Source organism: Oryzias latipes, chromosome 21 (assembly GCF_002234675.1).
Source record: "Oryzias latipes chromosome 21, ASM223467v1".
NCBI lineage: Eukaryota > Metazoa > Chordata > Actinopteri > Beloniformes > Adrianichthyidae > Oryzias > Oryzias latipes.
The window spans coordinates 23,273,023-23,291,684 of NC_019879.2; the positions used below are offsets into that span (position 1 = coordinate 23,273,023).

An 18,662-nucleotide genomic window follows, 5' to 3' on the forward strand; every position below is an offset into this window, starting at 1 on the left:
AGTGGGCACAGAGCTGTTTACTCTCATTCTCCGTCTTTATTTTATGGACAGTTAGTTCGCAAATTGAAACCAGTTGAGTGACATCAGTGCATTGCCAAATATGGTACTATAACCTTGAGCAAACAAAAAGTCTATATAGTGGTTACAGTAAAAACTTTAGGGAGGACAAATGTTTTCCTGCTAAGATAAATACAATGTTTTTCTTTAAAGCATCAAAGATCCAGTGAAACACAAAAATATTGCTAACAATAACATATTAGTGTACGATTAAAATGAATAGTTGTTAAAGACTAGAGAGCTCTTTGTTAACGCATATTCCCACTAGTTTATAGCCCCTTGTGGCCTCCCCAGCGTATTTACTACATCACAAATCAGATCCCAACTGCATTTTTTCATCTGCTCCCAATTCACAATGATTTGAATAAAGAAATCCTCACAAATGCAATCTTTAAGCTTCATTTTCTGAATATATAACCTCCATCATCAGGACAATTCCACAAGAACATGTGAAAAACACCAACAACACTTTTCAACAGAGTGAATCTTTAAAGAAAAAATATAGGATCTTATTTAGAGATTGTACATTTGTGGCTGTAAATTTAAATGATAAGAAAGTGCAGCCAAGAGACTCTTGAAATATTATATGAGCTTGTCAGAAAGTTGGTAATTCTTTACCTTTGTGCACTCAGTGGTGTCATTTAATAACGTGTGTACATATTGTGACGGGGTTCTTACCAGTGAAAAATATAACTCTCAAAAATAAGATGACCAAGCCAGCAGACTTTAAAGATTAAACAGTTGGGTTATTATTAAAAAAAATATCAAAGAAAGAATTTATTTCTGGGAGAACTTGTTGCCACCACTGCAACCAAGACCGCTCTCTCCCAACAGGCAAAAGTTCACCCCTTAGAAAGGCTTAGCCCCTCCCACATGACATTTAACTTCAAATTTTTTGAAAAGAAATTCCTGCCTTGCAACCCGGAGGAAACTAAAGATTCTATTTAAAAGTAAGTGTGCTCCCCTAGAATTAAACAGAATTAGGCTATGTTGGGGTAAAATGGGAATGTTATTTGTTTACCTGGGTGTTTGCATGTGTCCAGAGGAAACTATATACTTCTACTGGGCTGGAATAAAAGAGACAAACGATTGAGGCTGGTGTTCAGTCGCTGTCCTGCAACCTGTGATGCTAGTTCGTCACACGTATCTGTATGTATTAAATCAATCCTTCAAGTTCCAATACTTGTGGATTTTTAAATATTTGTTTTATCTAAAGTTTAGCACAAATAAATGGTGATGGGTGATGCTCCTGAGGATGCTCAGTCGTGTCAATGTTTGCCTTCTCTTGCAGCCACTTTTACTAAAAGTTCCTCTTGTAATTAGCTTCTAGCTCAGCTACATCAAATTAAAAATCCCCACACAGCTGATTTGTTCATCTCATCAGAATGAAGAGCATGCAGTTCATTATTTTTGGTTCTCAGGACACCCAACTAATGGTTGAACTTTACAGTACAAGACGGGCAGGAATAGGTCACCTGTGTGCCACGCAACACCTGAGGGGCATAAATAACCAACGACACAGTTATGTGTTGTTTTTACTTTTAGTGCTTATTAAATGACTTCATTCCATGGCACACCCTGATATCGAGTCATAAACACTCCACATTTTTTATTTGGTCTTTAAGCAAAGACAATACTGTTCTTCCTGTCACCTATATGCTGTCTTGTTGGTGGGGCTCAAGTCTGAGTAAGAAGTTAATAAGGAAGCTAATTAGTGCTAGTGTTATTCATTCAACTACAATAACTAGACTGCACATCCTTTTAGCTGTCGACCTGCAGGGCTCAGTCATAGTTTAGTGTAGCTTTAACTATTTTCTTTGTTTGTTTAAGTTCACATTGTCTTTTACCAGTTTTTACCGTTACGTCTTGGACCCTGATGTGACGTTCTTGGCCAATGAGACAGTTTCTCCAGGACCAGTGGCCCGTTTCATGGATCTCCCAGAATCTCCACTCCTCACTCTTAATATGATCACACCAGAAAGCTGGATGGTGCAGGCGGTGAGCAGCCCCTACGACTTGGACAACATCCACCTTCAGGAGGTACTGAGCAGCTCACCCATCCACACTCAGTCATTTGGACTTGAAGTGCTCTATAACTTGGAGGTTCTGTCCAGGTGAACGGGGTTGTGACCGCAGAGTTTGAACTGGAGCACCTTTTGTTGGAAGGCCACTGCTTTGACCTGTCGACCGGCCAGCCCCCCCGTGGACTGCAGTTTACGCTTGGCATGAGTCGGGACCCGCTCATGTATGACACTATTGTCATGGCTAACCTGGTCAGCATCCCCCTTAAAGTCATTGAGAGTTATCCAGACTTATTTCCTGCATTCATTTTTGAAGAACTAAGTGCAAATATTGGTATTAATGCCTTAGTCACATATTGTATGTACGGGGGTTAACCCGTACGGGTGCTGTGGGTTCTTGGGTTTTCAGGGCCCATAGAGAGTCGTAGACAGAAGGGAAGCACAGGTGTGTCTTGTAATTCCCTTGAGGCTTGAGCGGTCACCCATGAAAATGAGACGTAAGATTGTTGTTTACCATGAAGTAGATTTCACGCATTTATGATATATGGATGATGCTGTCGTACGATACCCTGACGCTGCACTCTAGTCATTGGTAAGATTTTAGTCCAATTAGGCCCCAAATATATTTGTATCCTTTTTAAAATTGTTCCCAGCAGTTTTTTTGGTCCAATTATTAAAAATTTAGCAAAAATCCAAAAGCCTGTGTTATTTTTTAAGACATATTTTCTGCAGCGCAGGATGACTTCATTAGAAATTCGCCGTACGGGATCACTGAGTGGTCTACGATCATAAAATTTTGTGTGGGCGACCTGTGTGCTTAGTTCAGGTTTGCCCATTTTTTGCCCGCAGACAGCCCGAATCCACCCATGAGGGCAGTTGTGACTAAGGCATAAACTGCAGTTTGATGCACCTGAGATGTTCACGTCGGTGCAGAGAGTTTGAGGTTTGTCATGCTTAATTCTGTCCACTTCCAACAGGGTTATTTCCAGCTGAAAGCCAATCCCGGTGCCTGGATTTTAAGATTACGCAAAGGGAGATCCGAAGAAATCTATCAGATTCTCACGTGAGTATCTAAGTCCATCATTTCCTTCGCTAATAGCAGTATATGAAACAAAAACGTAGTAAAGATAATGATGCTGTGGACTTATTGAGCCTCTGATGAAACCTGTCACTATGGTAACATGGAGAGCTGCTGACACTGTGGCAACAGAAGGTTTTGTTGAGTGCAGGTAGTTCTGCTGAGTATAAAGGCGGGGGGGGTAAGCGGAAAGGATTTCCATTAAAGAAAAAACAGTGGAATGATGATACAGGCTGTATCGACTGCCTCGGCTCCTTCCTCATAATGCAGGTGTTTGTTTTTTTTGGTTGAGTAGATTAAAAACAGAAGTCGCTCAAAAAACATGCTGACAGTTTTTGGCTAGACATGCTGGAACCCTAATTAGTTGTGCTGGGTGAAAAAAAGTTACACTTTTTCATTATTTCAATTATAAATTATTTATTTAAGTAATAGACTATATGGATTATGCATTGTGGGTCAGAGCAAGGTAGAAGATGCTCCTACAATCACAGATATCTTCTTTTCTGGCTACCCCAACATCGGATTTGGGACACATGCAGCCTTGGGTTCCCCTGGAATCATATCAGACAAGTGAAATTTATCCTCCAATACTCCAGGTGAAGCTAAGAGGTGATGTCATTTTTCACCTTGGCAGCGTCATTATTCTTGTGGTTAGCGGTGCTCTGCTCTGGTTAGGTGGCCGATCAGAGCCTAGTAGGAGCCTCTGTGCTTTCCAGTCCCAGAGCGTGGCGTTTTTCTCTTGGTGCCTGTGCTGCTGCAGCGCCTTCTCCTTGACAGCGATGAATGAGACGGCCGGTTGCCTCTTCTCAGTGCAAGGATTCAGATTGATCTCTGGTGCTTTCTAGCACAAGCCCTAAAGGGCTGATTTGCACTGGCAGCAGTAGAGGGGGCAAACACAAGTAGCACTAAAACATAAGGGGGATCGCCACTTTGGGTACACTTAAGAGGGGCATTTATCTTAGTCTTAAGGTTAGATGTTTTTGCCTTTAGTAAGCGTTTGTTGTTGTAAATGCTTGCAGTGCATCACAGTCCAAAAACTATTTTCTGCCTCAAGCTTGTTCCTCTGCGTTTCGCCGACAGACACTTCAGACTGCCCGCTGAAATCCGGGACTTCCAGGGACGCACCGGCCCTAAAACAATCACTTTGAAAGGATGCGTTACGCGATCAATACCATACAGACTCCCTCATTAAATCTAACCGCGCTCTGGCCGGCTGGGAAGTGGCGCTGGGCGAAATAATGGCATGGCGATTCCTGATGATGATGGAGTGTAATGAATATGGCTGGGTTGCGACACTGGCAGCCAACCAAGTTTCCATTCTAAAGTGTGTGCTCTCACAGTCCGTCACTCTATCCAGCACAGGCTTGTGTCTTCTTCATGAGTGCAGCCTATAGTGTTTGGTTTTCTCCACTAATTACACTGAAAGCTTCTTCATCAATCTAACGCAGGAAGTTCATCTACACTCAGATGGTGAATTGAAAACTTACTGTAAATATGTTTACACAGTGTAGTCACTCAAAATGTGTTTTAGGCTTTAGTTGAACAGAAATTGTCATTTTTTATTTTTCTGTCCATTTTTACAGCATTTGTGTTGTTGTTGATCCTCGATTGGTCATTTTCGCTTTATTTCCTGAAAATTATAATCAAATTAGTCATTAATGCCTTATAGCAGTCAAACTTTTGTAACTCAACTTGAAAATAAGGGGGAAAAAGGATATAATTATAGTATATGGATATCAAAGATTATGATGCACGTTACCAATAACGTTTAGAATTGCTTTTAGGTAAAAAAAAAGAAAGATAATGCTGTTTGGGATGCAAATATTTAAGTTTTATTAATTCAACTACTTTGGGATTCTTTTCAAAGTTCCATTCAAAGTTTAAAACAAAATGCAGTACATAAAACTCAGACTAACAACACATATAACAAAACACGACAGAGAAAAAGAAAGGACAAATAAAACATCCTAACAGGACAAATAAGGCGGTTTAAACCAAACAAGAAGCCTAAAAATGGATTGAATGACGTCTGGTGAAATGTAGCCAAAAGTGCCGAATCAGAGGTGCAAATTCATTCAAACGATCATGACTGGACAGAAGAAATGAACAAATACTACATGCATCTTTAGGAAAAGGGAAAAAAACCGACAGATTGAAGAACGGATTCGTAAAGTGGTAGAAGAGAGCAGCTCCAAGACATTTAGTATCAGCGTTAAGAAGATGCAAAACACCCCAAAAGCCTCTGGGGGGAAATGATCAAACTCAGACACTATTTCAGACCCCAGAGTCTCCAGAGGGCCCCCTCTACTGCTGTTAAGGTTCAAACACAAGTATGTTAGGAAATACCGTCATGGCAACTGTCTGAAAGTGTGGACAGTGGAGAAAACTATTTTAGAATGAAAACGGGGATTTATTTTAATCTACATTTGAAGGCAGGTTTCTATGGACAAAAACAGACGATAGGAGCTTTATTTAGAACTGAACTCTGATAACTCCTGTACCATTTTCCCCCCGTCTTTGTGTTTTGGCAATTTATTTATACGACATGTAAAAAAAAAACATTTAAAACCATAGCTAAGTGTTAAAGTCCAGCTTGTTGACTAACAGATGCAGCGATTGCTGACTGATGCTCGTGTTCAGAGGAAAGTCTGTCATTGAAAATGTGTGGGCAATCATCTGTTTTGTTAATACAATCATGAAAATGGTTTTGAAAAATGGAAATAGATTGAATTTCATGGTTGTGGGATCAATACCGTTCTGTTCTTTTTCTTCTGAGTGTTGTCTCCTGTGAAAACGATTAGCCTTTGACTAACCCATGTGTCTCTGGCTGACGCAGTGGTATGTTCTTTTTCTGTTTATTCAGACAATCCATTGATTCCATGAGATTAAATGAATAAAATGATATTCCAGTTGTTGTGCCAGGTGTTTCCGAGCAGCCATGAAGAAATCCGGGGAGAAATCCCCCTGAAGTATAAACCGACCTCCCTGACAATTGACCGGAGATGTTTGGCCATAGATTGTTTTTGTTAGGACAGCAGAAACTAGTGGTGCAGAGGGTCGGATTGTTTTCTCAAAAAAAGGTCACTCAGAATTCACAAGGGTGGACAAACTGCCATGAGGTTTTAGCTGAGAAAGAGGATGCTGCAAAATTGCAACAATGAGTCCTGGTATAGGGGGAGAGCAGGGTTGGCCTGGACCCATCTATTGAGGGAAAGTTATGTGGAAGCTTAATGGGGAACAGAAGTTATAGATGGTTTTAGATTTTCCAGATCTACCTAAGGAATCCATTTAGATTTCTAATTTTCAATTAAAAAAACAAAACCAAAAAAAATTGCTTTTTGATGCTTGAAAACCCAACAGAACTTGTTGGTTTAATTAAAGTTCCAATGTACTTGTTGTGACTTTATATTGATTTTGTTTTTAAATTCATCTTCAAAGTTTATATTGAATGTAGTGTAAAACAGTTTTTTCTTTTGTCGTCTTCTTTAGACACGATGGAACCGACTCCCCGGCGGATGCGGGGGACGTCATAGTCGTGCTGAACAGTTTCCACAGTAAAATCATCAAAGTTCGGGTGAGCAGGTTTTTCAAACGTACTACTTATCGGATGTTACGTCATCAGTGGATAATCGACTGGGTTTTTTTCCTTGATCGGTATCTCAGATCATGATGGAGGATCTTTAATAAACACCGATGTGATTTATTCATACAGGTGCAGAAGAAGGCGGAGAAAATTGGTGAGGATCTTTTGACTGAAACTACCGAAGGCAAAGGAATCTGGGACTCTCTAGTAAGGTGGGTAATAGTTCAGGCTTAGAGCTTTAAAAATCCTCCATTCAACCAACAGACAGGATGTTCTTTGATTGACGTGCGTCGCTGACGCAGCGTGCGTGTGCCAAACGTTCATTACGGTTTGCAGGAGATCTTACTCCACTCCTGGATCAAGACTTCAGTATTACGCTGTAAGATCTAGCCTCGCGAAAAATATGTGCTTCTGTAGGTACGTGTGTGCAAACGAGTGTCCCCCCCCCCAGCTCCTCCTAACCGTGTGATCCTGTCTCCCCACTCAATGCTTGCTGTGTGAAGTGTTTGGAGCGCTTTTAAGAGAAGGTAGGCCGTTTTTGCTGGAAGCCACGTGACGTGCTGTTCATGATCATTACATGCACTGTTTTTATTGTCACTTTCAGTTGCTGCACTTGTTAATCCTGTGAAGATTGTGAGTCCATCTGTTTACTTTGATGATCACTTTTAGAATCGCAGCAGCTCTGCAGGTGGTGTCAAAGCCTGATGGGAATATATGGAAAACTGTTTCATTGGAGTCCATAATCACACTAAAAAATAAACAGTTTAAGACTAAAGGTATAAAATCTACCCCTACAATCATCTGGAGAGAAAAAAAACAGCACCAGTTAAAACGTAAAGCAACTTTTCTAGTTCTTGCTTTGATAAAGAAGCAAACTTGACACAAAGTTTATTTGATGTATTAGCACAAAATACACAGCAGGGAGGGACTTTTCTCTTTAGGCTCGAGTAAGAACATGCAAAGCAGAAAGCTAAAGGAAGATTACAGTTGAACTCACTGATCTACTGAGTCTGCGTAACTTACAGTGGGGCAAAAAGGTATTTGGTCAGCCACCAATTGTGCAAGACCTGGGGCCTCATTTATAAAACTTTGCGTAGGATTTGCGTCAGAAGTGGCGTACGGATGAAACATAGGATGTGCGTACGCACAGAAATATTCGGAGTTATAAAACCGTGCGCACGCACATCCTACGCATCTTTCTCTTAATAAATCACAACCAATTCTAAATGCTGCGCAGCTTTTGCGGCCTCATGACACGCCTATAGTTGCCCATAAATAGTCCGTGAAACGCCCACAAATGAATATTCAGTGATTGCGAAACCATGCCAAACACGGAGAGAAAATCAAAAAAACGTAACTTCACTCAATGTGAAGTAGAAGTTATCGTTGGTGAGGTGGAAAAGAGGAGAATAATGTTGTTTGGAGGGCACAGTGTGGCATTACTAATGCCAAAAAGGCACGTGAGTGGCAGACGGCGGCAGATGCTGTAAATGCTGCAGCCTCACAACCTCGGACCGTGGTCGGACATCAAAGTAAAGGCAAAAAAACGTCTAGCGCTGAACACCCCCCCCCCCACACACACACACGTGGGGGGGGGGGGACACCGGAGCTGACCCCTCCTGATGAGAGACTGGCGGCAATAATTGTGGAATCCCTTTTAAGTGGAGTGGTGACTGAGGCGCAGGGGGACACCGACGCGCCAGATGCACCGGGTGACACACCCCCAAAAGCCCGCAGAGGAAGTCGGAACCGGCTCATAAGCCAGTCGTCCTCGTTTGCCAACAAGTCTCCTTGCTGTCTAAAGATGCGTTCACTCCGAATTCTCCCATTTGCCACATCTTCTAAGAGCGCAAGATCAGCCATTGTGCGTCATTACGCATTGTGATGGGGCATTTTATTTCCCTCCATTTAATTACATCTGACAAGCTGCAGATGTCGGTAATAATCGACGTGGAAATGGGAAATTGTTCAGCGCAAATGTAATTTCTTGTTGCTTTCTGAATGGTCGAGACATACGCCATACATTGTTTCATCAAAAATAAATCAAACTAAAGGCATATGTATGAATACCATAATTCCGTAGCTTATGAAGAAATGTTTTACTATGAAAACAACGTTCCCTAGTGGACAATTAATGCATCTCTCTCTATCTATCCATCTGTCTGTCTAATTGCACCTATATCTGCTCCGCCAGACGGACACATTGACGGGAATGTCAGTTTTGTACATTATTTCGTTCTGTTAAATATATTATTTATGAGGATGAATTGCACAACATGCCAATATTGCAGAACATATTTCACTTTTCTTTTTGCAAATATGTGTTCATTTGAATTTCTGTTGTAATTTTCGTTTGATTTTTTTGTTTGTTTCACTGCTGATCGGTCCAACGGGTGTTTGTGTAGGCTGTTAATTGTAAGTCTTGCTTTGTGAAGTCTTCATGTTATTTCTGAGAGGCAGTATTGTCATTTTCACTTTCACGTGTTTCTTCCATCTGCCGACGGTGTCGCCGTTTCTCATTTCACCTGTTTTTGTGCGTACGCCTGGGTCAGAGCTTGCGTGAAGGACCGCACATTTTCCCGTCAAGTTTGCTTTTTATAAATCTCAACTATTGCGTAGAGAGTGGCGTACGCCTTCTTTTGTGCGTACGCAACGTTTATAAATGAGGCCCCTGGTGAAGACTTACAGAAAAACTTTTAGCAGCAAAGGGTATTTAACAAAGTACTGAGTTGAACTTTTGTTATTGACCGAATACCATACTTGTTTTCCACCATAATTTACAAATAAATTCTTTAAAATTCAGACGATGTGACTTTCTAGATTTTTTTTTCTCATTTTGTCTCTCATAGTTGAGGTTTACCTATGAAAATGACAGACCTGTATCGTCTTCTTAAGTGGGAGAACTTGCACAATTGGTGGCCAACTACATACTTTTTTGCCCCAGTGTACATACAGAAGGACAAAGACTGGTTAGGATAAAGCATGCAGAATAAAAGTGCTGCTTTACAGGAAGTGGAATAGGGAATGTTGTTTCTGTGCATGCTTTACATTGTGGGAATGCTTGAATGAAAACCAGATGGCGATCCTGTTCAGCCCACAGAGACGAAGCTGGGAGTCATCTCTAGGATTAAGCCTCAGCTCTGCGGGTCCTTCCTGACGTCCAGATTATCTCGGATGATTGGGCTAAAATCGGCTCTAACCTAACTCTGTAAAGCTCATTTCCTATTGGGGACCCCATTGTTGCTCAAAAGGCCATTTATAATGGCAGGCTTAGTCATCCCTGGCAGTCGACTTTCCCAGATTCCTCTGGTGTGTTGATACTTCCCACAATCCAACTGCTCAGCCATGGGAGGCAAAGTCCGCCTGTGCAAAAACACGGTTTGATGACTTTTTTTGAGTGGTAAAAGCTGCAAAGGGAGAGAAAAAACCAGGCTAAACTCTTTTGGGGAGAAATCTTGTCTTCACCTCCCATCATTTATCCCGGTTCCTCCTTGCAGCTGAAGGCTGACGCTGTGCTTGTGATTGAGCGTGTGAGAGATATTCTTCCCCTCATCAGCAGTCTGTTACACACAAGGATACGCAGTTTGACTGCAGACACATCTGCCCTACAGCACAAGTCCCCATATCTGTCTGCTAAATGTGCAGTGAATCATCCGGCTGCGGCAGCCTTTTACCTTTTAATCGTCTTTTAATATCAGTAAGGCCATGGCCACACGCTCCAAATTCTCTTTTTTATGGTAACTGTGCCATAAAACTGAACAACAAAGCTTATTATTTAATGCCAATTTAAATATTTGCCCCTTCAAAGTTACAGGGTGGAGAGAATACCTCCGAGGCTCTTTTAATGCCGCAGACTCACAAAAGTCACCGTCTTCACATTCAAAAACCTGCCGGCGGCTAATTTGTGCTGCAAAAAAACGACTCAAGGAAAACAACTTCTGATGCATTATTTATGAGTTTAACTGATTGCTCACTACTGCAAATATAAATGTACACGTATGTAAATGTAGCTCCTTTCTTTTTAATCACTCCAGAGTCATTTTGCTACCTCTTGCTTGAGCATTGGGTTACCATGGTAACAGGTGTTTGGTACTCACGAATGCTCGAAAAGTCGGAGACGTTACATTTCAATGGTTCAAATTTTTACTTTAAAAAACAAAAAATGCTTTCAAATTTGTAAATACCCAAATAGCCGTTTGTTTTGTAACTCTCAAAGTAGAACATTGGTTTATCTGAACCACAACTTAATTTAAAACAGAGCTCCATAGTGGATTTATTAGATTTGTCACTGATTTTCAACAGTCTAAAGCTGCTAAAATACAACAAAACCAATTAAAATAAGGTGCAGATTTAGTTAAATTTAGGCTCTAATGGCAAAAACATGGTTTTCTCACATAAACCCCTTTAAGTATGCATTGATTTGAGATTAATCTAGCCTGTTTTTAAGTCCATTAACCGTGTAAGCCTTACAACCCGTCGAAATGTTTGCAGTGTCGCTTCTCACGCTGTTATCCAGCTATGCAGATGTCTGTCAGCAGGAGGTAAAATGCTAAATCACCTCGCAGTCTCCGAGTTGATTTTCACATCATTTCCACCTCCATTATTGTGATTTGATTTAAAGTGAGCGCTGCTGCTTGTGCAGTGCTGCATGCTATGTTTGCCTAAAAAAAAAAAAAACTTTTACCAGCTTCCTAACAGGCAGCTTTTTAGCTCCGTTGGGATTTATTTCCACACAAATGTCACATATTACTGCCTCATTTACAGCATCGCAGGCGGCGGCTCAAAGAAGGATGACGGCCAGAAGAAAAAAGAGGATGATTTAAACATATTTTCCGTGGCCTCTGGTCATCTGTACGAGCGTTTTCTCAGGTGAGTTACTTTCCCTTGGAGCTGTGCGTGATGCACGACTCTCAGCCCCACTCACTCGTGTCATTTTCTTCTGTTTTTTTCTTTTTTTAGAATAATGATGGTGTCTGTCCTTCGGCACACAAAAACGCCAGTGAAGTTCTGGTTTCTCAAAAATTATCTTTCCCCTTCTTTCAAGGTTTGTGTTCTTTACAGCACTCCTTTCACTCCGTATTTTACTACTAAGGCTCCATTATTTACTCTCTCTGTGGTTAGGAGACCATCTCTCACATGGCAGAGAAGTACAGCTTCCAGTATGAGTTAGTGCAGTATAAGTGGCCGCGTTGGCTCCACCAGCAGACGGAGAAACAGCGGATCATTTGGGGTTATAAGATCCTCTTCCTGGATGTCCTCTTCCCTTTGGCTGTGGATAAGATCATTTTTGTGGACGCAGACCAGGTGAGGAGCAAAAACTGTGGCGTCACAGAAAAAAAATTAATTAGCTTTTCCTTCTTTATTTTATCAGTGCAATCTGAAAAAAGCAAATAAACATGCGATTAATTGACTATTTTCAACACAGTAACTAGATCCATGAAACAAACGTTTATTTGGTCAAAAAAGAAAAAGCACATAAGCTTTGGTAAAAATACTATATATCCAGTACTGCTGGGGCTCTCATATGGAAGCGTTTGTGTCATATTTCAAAACAAAAGTCAATACATACTTTTATATTTTCACAATAAAGCTGCATTCATTGACTCTAAAATAAAAGGAAAAATCCCTGCCAAACGGCTTTTTCTTTTTCTTCATTCTGTCACTTAACTAAAATCATCAAGAAAACGGTATTTAACATTCCCGGTATTGACTTTTATTTTGAAATATGAGTCAACTATGCTTCCATACTCTCAAATTGTCACAACTTACAATTAAACTTAAAAAATGGGACTTTAAGATTTACTCTGCTGCCAATAATTGTATGAATTTTTGTTGATGTTACTATTTAGGTGAAATAAAAAGACTTAAAACCAGTTTTTTTCAAACATGAGGGAAAAAAATTAATGAAAAGAAAGAAAAAATCTTCTTTATTTTATGTTTGATATTTATGATCTAGTTGTTCTGTTTATCTTTGTAAATTCCGTTTTAAATACTTTTAAAAAGAATCGGAATCAAAAAATCTTGCAGCTGTGTTCAAAATATAAAAATATATTCGTAAGGCTTTCTGTGGAGAAAACAAAAACACATTTCTTTCTAAGTTTAACTTGGAATTGAATTAAATATATTTCCTGAATAGGGATACTTATTTACACAGAGCCATACTAGAAAACAGCAGACCCACTATGCCCGTATCATATAGCTTTCATCCAGTATCCTGTTTCACAGAAAGTGCCGTTTGAGCAAAAAAAACGTTTGGCTAAAAGGAGCTTTACAGTTTCCACCGAAGACTCTAGTGGATCTGCTGCAGCTGATAAAATGAGTAAATGTCAAAATGTTGTATTTCAATAAAAAGTGTTTTTTTTAACCTAAAATCTTTAGTGCCAGGTCATAAACACTCTAATTTTGATTAAAGTGTGATTTGATTTGTGAGTTGGGACCGTACAGGAGCTCCATAAAACAAGTGGGAAAACATCAAAGAGTTGACAAACGTCGGGGAATCCGGCATTTTCCTAAAAAGTTTAAAAACGATTAACCCAACAACCTTTTTTTGCAAATATGGCTTCCAAAATTCAACTGAGTGTTTTTATTCCAAACCTGAAATCACAAATGAATAATCAAATAAAAATAATTACCCAACATAAAATTATTATAATTAACCAGGAAAAAAGGCCCGAGTTCACTGAATGTGTTGACATTTCTATGCAAAAAGCGTCAGATGAGTTGGGAAGGGGGTCATGCAGGAGCCACTTTTCTTAAAATGGCCCCATTATCCACCAAAGTGAGCATCTCTTCCAGATAGTCCGAGCTGACTTGAAGGAGTTGAGGGATCTGGACTTGGAAGGTGCTCCTTATGGCTACACACCGTTTTGTGACAGCCGCAGAGAGATGGAAGGATATCGCTTCTGGAAAAGTGGATACTGGGCCTCACATCTCGGACACCGAAAATACCACATCAGGTACAGAAACTGTAGCAGAGACGGATTTATACCTTTATTATGTCTGCATCCAAAATGTAAAACCCAGCCAAACCTTAAATAGGTGACAAAGCAAACAGGTCTGTTGAATACTGGTTGTTAAAAAAGGGGGAACATCAGTTTTAGTTTCTAATTTGTACTATCTGGATAAAAAGCTTCACATTTCTGTTCTGCCTATCAAAGAATTGTACTATGGAACAAGTTGAAGACAACCAGTCCTTTCCATTTTCTGGCTCGACTAACTTAAGACTGCAATCAGAGATAATGGGTACCATGATGATGGTTATCAACCCTTTGTTTACCAAGGGTGGCCTCTCTAGACTGCCTGCCCATAAAAAATAGGAGCTTAATGCTTCATTTGAGACTTCGTTAATACCATTTAGAGCCATTGTGTGCCAACTACTTCAGTCAATATCAGCCCACTATATTTCAGGTCCATAAAAGAATCATATTTTTTTTTTCTTAGAACAGCAGATGACATCCCTTTGAAACACATCAATGACTTTTTTAGCAAAGTGCAGGAAAAATGAATTGGACTGATTGAAGGCCTTTTCTGGTTTTCCATTACTGTGCCGGTGTTCCAGAAAGACTTAAGACAGACTTAATAGCAGATCAGGGGGGAAACCTAAAGATGTGTGCAGTTTTGGTTTAATACACTTGTGTTGCCACGGCAACGGGATGCAGAACATGTAGACATAGATCATAAGTGTCAGGCTTTGAGTAGTTGGTATTTCTTTTAAATACCAAATACATTTAAATAATTGGAAGATAATGGTAGAAAAAAAGTGAATTTATTATAATTTTAAAAAGTAAACCCATTTAAGACACAATTTAAATAGTATTGTTAATATTGTTAGCCTTTAAGGTGAGTATCAGCATTTTGATGGATGGTTGGACTGCTGTCTTACTTTATCTGACTTCATCAGAACTTTTTCCACTTTGCTTTGTGAGTGAGTTTCACCCCTAAAAGTACAAATAATAGCCCAAAAAATCTCCCGAAAGGACACAAAGATGAAGAACGACCAGATAAATATTTATGGATGGGATAAGAATCAGAACAATCAGTTAACTCATATCGGATAATTCTGTGCCGTTTGCTGGAACTAGTTTATGTTATGCAAACAAAACTAAAGTGAAAAACAAAAGCAAAAATGTATTTATCCAAAGATTTATCAAAGTTATTAAGTACGATTAGAAATGAATTGGAAAAGATACATTTAAAAGTAAAAGATGATAAAGGAATACAGTACATGCATACGCCCACTCATCTTCAGTTATATACACCCACAAACACACGATGTCATTATAATGACAGTATTTTCAGACTAAGTTGCTGCGGAGTCGAAGCAGCCACAGAAAAAGAAAAGAATCGTATATAAGTCTCACAAAATACAGGAACAAGAACAGAAGTTTCATCATGATAACAGAATAGAAAACAATAATTGACTGAACATACACATGCTTCACTACCGTAACACACTGATGCTTATTTAGCTTCATAAAACATAGGAGGAATCTACTAAATCTGTTGAATTTTTTATCTTCTGTGTCGCTTATGAGAAATTCTGTGGAGCGGCGTTAAACTGAGCGGGGCTTCTTCTTCATAGTTTCTGTCAGTAGCAAATACTGATTACCGGTACACATACCTACAGTGCCCTCTAGTGTTTGTTGCCATTTATGAAAGAAAAAAAAAACGACTAATACCCCAAAAATATGGTACCCTTAATCATAAATCAACATATTTGCACTTATACATACTGTGCAGTACAATTGGATGTAAGCTTGTAAAGATCCTGGATATTACCTGTTTAAAAATCACGTATTTAAATAAAAATGGCTTCAGTGCATTAACCTTCTCTCATATATTTTTACGCAGCGCTCTGTACGTTGTCGATTTAAAGAAGTTTCGGAAAATTGCAGCTGGGGACAGATTACGCGGTCAGTACCAAGCACTGAGCCAAGACCCAAACAGTCTGTCAAACCTGGACCAGGTACTTCACTCCCCCATGCCGCCTTTGGATTAGGTCAGGGACTTTCCCTTTGTGATGTTTTTGTCCCCTTTCAGGACCTTCCCAACAACATGATCCACCAGGTGGCCATTAAGTCTCTCCCTCAGGAGTGGCTGTGGTGTGAAACGTGGTGCGATGACTCCTCCAAACAAACAGCAAAGACTATAGACCTGGTGAGGCCAGCAGCTGTTACAATCCCCTTTTTTTTGCTTTTTATTCATCTAATTTCTTCCCTGGATGTTGAGTTTTTGGCGCTTCAATGGTGGAAACACGAGAGGCATATTTCCAGACACTAATGTCAGTGACACAACTGCAAAGCGAATTTAGAGAATTGCTGGACAGGCTCCAGCAGACTGGAATAGGAAGTGGGATCTCATTGTGGAGAGGGTCAGCACTTGGTAACCCAGACAAGGAAGGGCCTAATATCCTTTTAGCAGAATTGGAAATCAGATTAAAGGCAAATGTACGACACAGGCAGTGCGGGGAATCAGAGTTGTTGGGACTAAGTGGTCCTGGTGGGATGATGTGTTCTATCTGCTTTTTTTTTTTGCAGTGCAACAACCCAAAGACCAAGGAGCCCAAGCTGACGGCAGCAGCAAGAATCGTACCCGAGTGGGTCGAATATGACAGCGAGATTAAAGGGCTGCTAAGAAAAGTCCAGAAACAGGAGGAGACGGCGGCACAAAGACAGACGCCCTCCTCCTCCAGCGCTAAAGGTAAAGAATGAAGGCAGCTTCCTTCATGTCTGAACTGGACCCTCATCCTTTACCATCATCTGCTCATAGTCCGTGTTTCTTTCCAACAGAACAAAACCGACGGGATGAACTTTAAATCCTGCCAGCTTCACGCAGAAGACGACGGAGGCAGCACCTTTTTACAAGCGGGCCACCTGTGAAACTTGAAGACAAACAGTTCCATCTAAACATAGACGCAGAGTGTCGCCTCCCCACTGGAGGAGGAGGTGATCACTGCAGAGATGCCAAATCTGCTCCTGCAGTCAGGATGAGCGTGAGCTTTAGGAATCAGCAAGCTGGGTTTAAAAGGAGGGGAAAAGATAATGCTGGATCAATCAGAGCACTTTATTATGTGTTTTTGAAAATGAATTGTGTGCAGAGAATCAGGCAGAAGCGGCACGTTTTTGAGAACTTCACCTCAAATAAAATATTTGAGTTTCCTTCCATAACAAAAGCACGTTTTAGGTATATTTAAAATGATCATTAAAGACCCACTCTTAAGAAAATCATGTTTTTGGTATTTTCTTTAAATGCTCTTGTGCCGTTTTTCTGATGAAGGATGGCATATAAATATATATATATATATAGAAAATTAAGCTCAAGATTGCATGTCTGAGTCTCTTTATTCAAATCTTTCTCAATCAGAAGCAGAGGTTTTCCTCTGAAAAAAGGAGCGTATTTGTGACATAAAAATATACTGGGCGGGTCACGAGCTTCCTGCTCTGCTCCATTCTGATGCATCCACTGGATAGCGCCGATATTACTCGCCATTTTTGTTGCATGGATGATGTTAGATTAGGGGTAGGGAGGGGCAGTAAATTAGTGGAAGCTATGGGGAGGGAAAGGGGGGCGGGGTCGCTCCATACCAATGGTCCCGCCCACAACTAGGTCGAATTGCTAAGGCAGAAACTATTTTCAAGAAAACGACATAGGTTTTATTCATCATGTTGGCTAAAACAGCATAATCATAACTAAAGGACAACAGGAACGCTTTGAAAATAGATCAAAAGATAATCAGAGTGGGTCTTTAATGGGAAAACGGTGACAGCTTTAAATTAAAGGCCAAATCGGATTGTTAATTTTTGCAAATTTGAAACAGGAAGTGGTTCAAATGTGCAAAAACATTCAGTAAAATCTAAATTAAAGTTTGCTCCTTCACTTTCAGCCTGCACTTTAATGCTTCTCTGACTAAAAAAAGTCTGACTCATCCCATCAGGAAGGAAAGTAAAAACATAAAAATAAAGCCGCTGTTCAGGTTAAGTCAACCAATGCAGTTCTTAGAAAGAACTCAGTCCCTTCAGAGAAATCTGAAGCACAGTATAATAAGTAATGAGCTTTTGTTCTGAAAATCGTTTGATATGCATAAAGCAGAAGGGGGCGCTGCTAATGAGTTCCATTTCACTGAGGAACCTTTGGGGTAAAAAGGGCATTTTTACTGAACCATACTTGATTAAATGTAAAAAGAGCAGCTGCTCAAACTTTGCTACACCGAGTCGGTTTGTCCCACTATGTTTGATGTTTTTCTGCATCCAGGACTCATTTCTACCAGTGTGTTGATGTCAGTCTCTGTATTCCATAGTTTTCAATCAAAACTGTACTTTTTGTTACTCAGGAATTGTGTTGTAGCAGTAAATAGTTCTTTGTACTTTACTTTGGTAAACTGCTTTACAGTTACTTATTCCTGTTTCAAAGGCAGCTGTCACCTCAAGTCAGGTCATTAATCCTCAGTGTTTTGGAAGACATCCCATTAGTTGGAATTTTTGAAGTTGAATTCAAACGGATGATTTAGTTTCCAAACAAGGCGATTCTGAATCAAACGTCCTTTCAGAACCAGAAGGGGGGGGATCAGTTTACAAAAGAAAAAGTTTTCAGTTCAATACATCAGTATATTTTCTTTTGACAACATAAGTTTTATTTAAATCAGGATGTTTCAAAAATAATCCTAATTTCTTCCTTTGTGTCCTAAAATGTGTACAATTCCCAAGCAGTTTGTTCCAAGAGTTGTTGAAGAGCGTTACATCCTTAAAAAGCTGCTTTTGGCCGATCAGCTGGACTCACAGATTAAATAATCCTCATTAAAGATCACATTTTAAGGTGGAAAACATTTTTTTACTTGTATTCAATTTCCTTTGTCAATTCATCAGCTCCTTTTTAAATGTTTTTTTTTCTCCATCTTGTAAATTCCACGATTTGCTCTCAGGAAACA

At 40.0% G+C, this 18,662-nt stretch overlaps 1 protein-coding gene across 5 annotated transcripts in view; it reads left to right on the plus strand.

The window, feature by feature from the left end:
* Positions 1–18,106, plus strand: part of uggt2 (UDP-glucose glycoprotein glucosyltransferase 2) — a 49,866-nt gene extending 31,760 nt beyond the window's left edge. For 2 of the 5 annotated variants that reach the window (XM_020712947.2, XM_020712948.2), the window contains exons 27-40: positions 1,908–2,097; positions 2,172–2,330; positions 3,056–3,141; positions 6,646–6,730; positions 6,869–6,951; positions 7,076–7,156; positions 11,504–11,608; positions 11,699–11,783; positions 11,861–12,043; positions 13,535–13,695; positions 15,590–15,704; positions 15,779–15,895; positions 16,276–16,438; positions 16,528–18,106. In XM_020712947.2, the coding sequence (XP_020568606.1) occupies positions 1,908–2,097; positions 2,172–2,330; positions 3,056–3,141; positions 6,646–6,730; positions 6,869–6,951; positions 7,076–7,156; positions 11,504–11,608; positions 11,699–11,783; positions 11,861–12,043; positions 13,535–13,695; positions 15,590–15,704; positions 15,779–15,895; positions 16,276–16,438; positions 16,528–16,553 (1,639 nt within the window). In that variant the 3' untranslated portion in view covers positions 16,554–18,106. Of the gene's footprint in view, positions 1–1,907; positions 2,098–2,171; positions 2,331–3,055; positions 3,142–6,645; positions 6,731–6,868; positions 6,952–7,075; positions 7,157–7,242; positions 7,267–11,503; positions 11,609–11,698; positions 11,784–11,860; positions 12,044–13,534; positions 13,696–15,589; positions 15,705–15,778; positions 15,896–16,275; positions 16,439–16,527 lie in introns of those variants that run through there. The other 3 variants (XM_011489835.3, XM_011489837.3, XR_002292728.2) reach the window with 3 other exon arrangements.
* Positions 18,107–18,662: the final 556 nt, after the last annotated feature.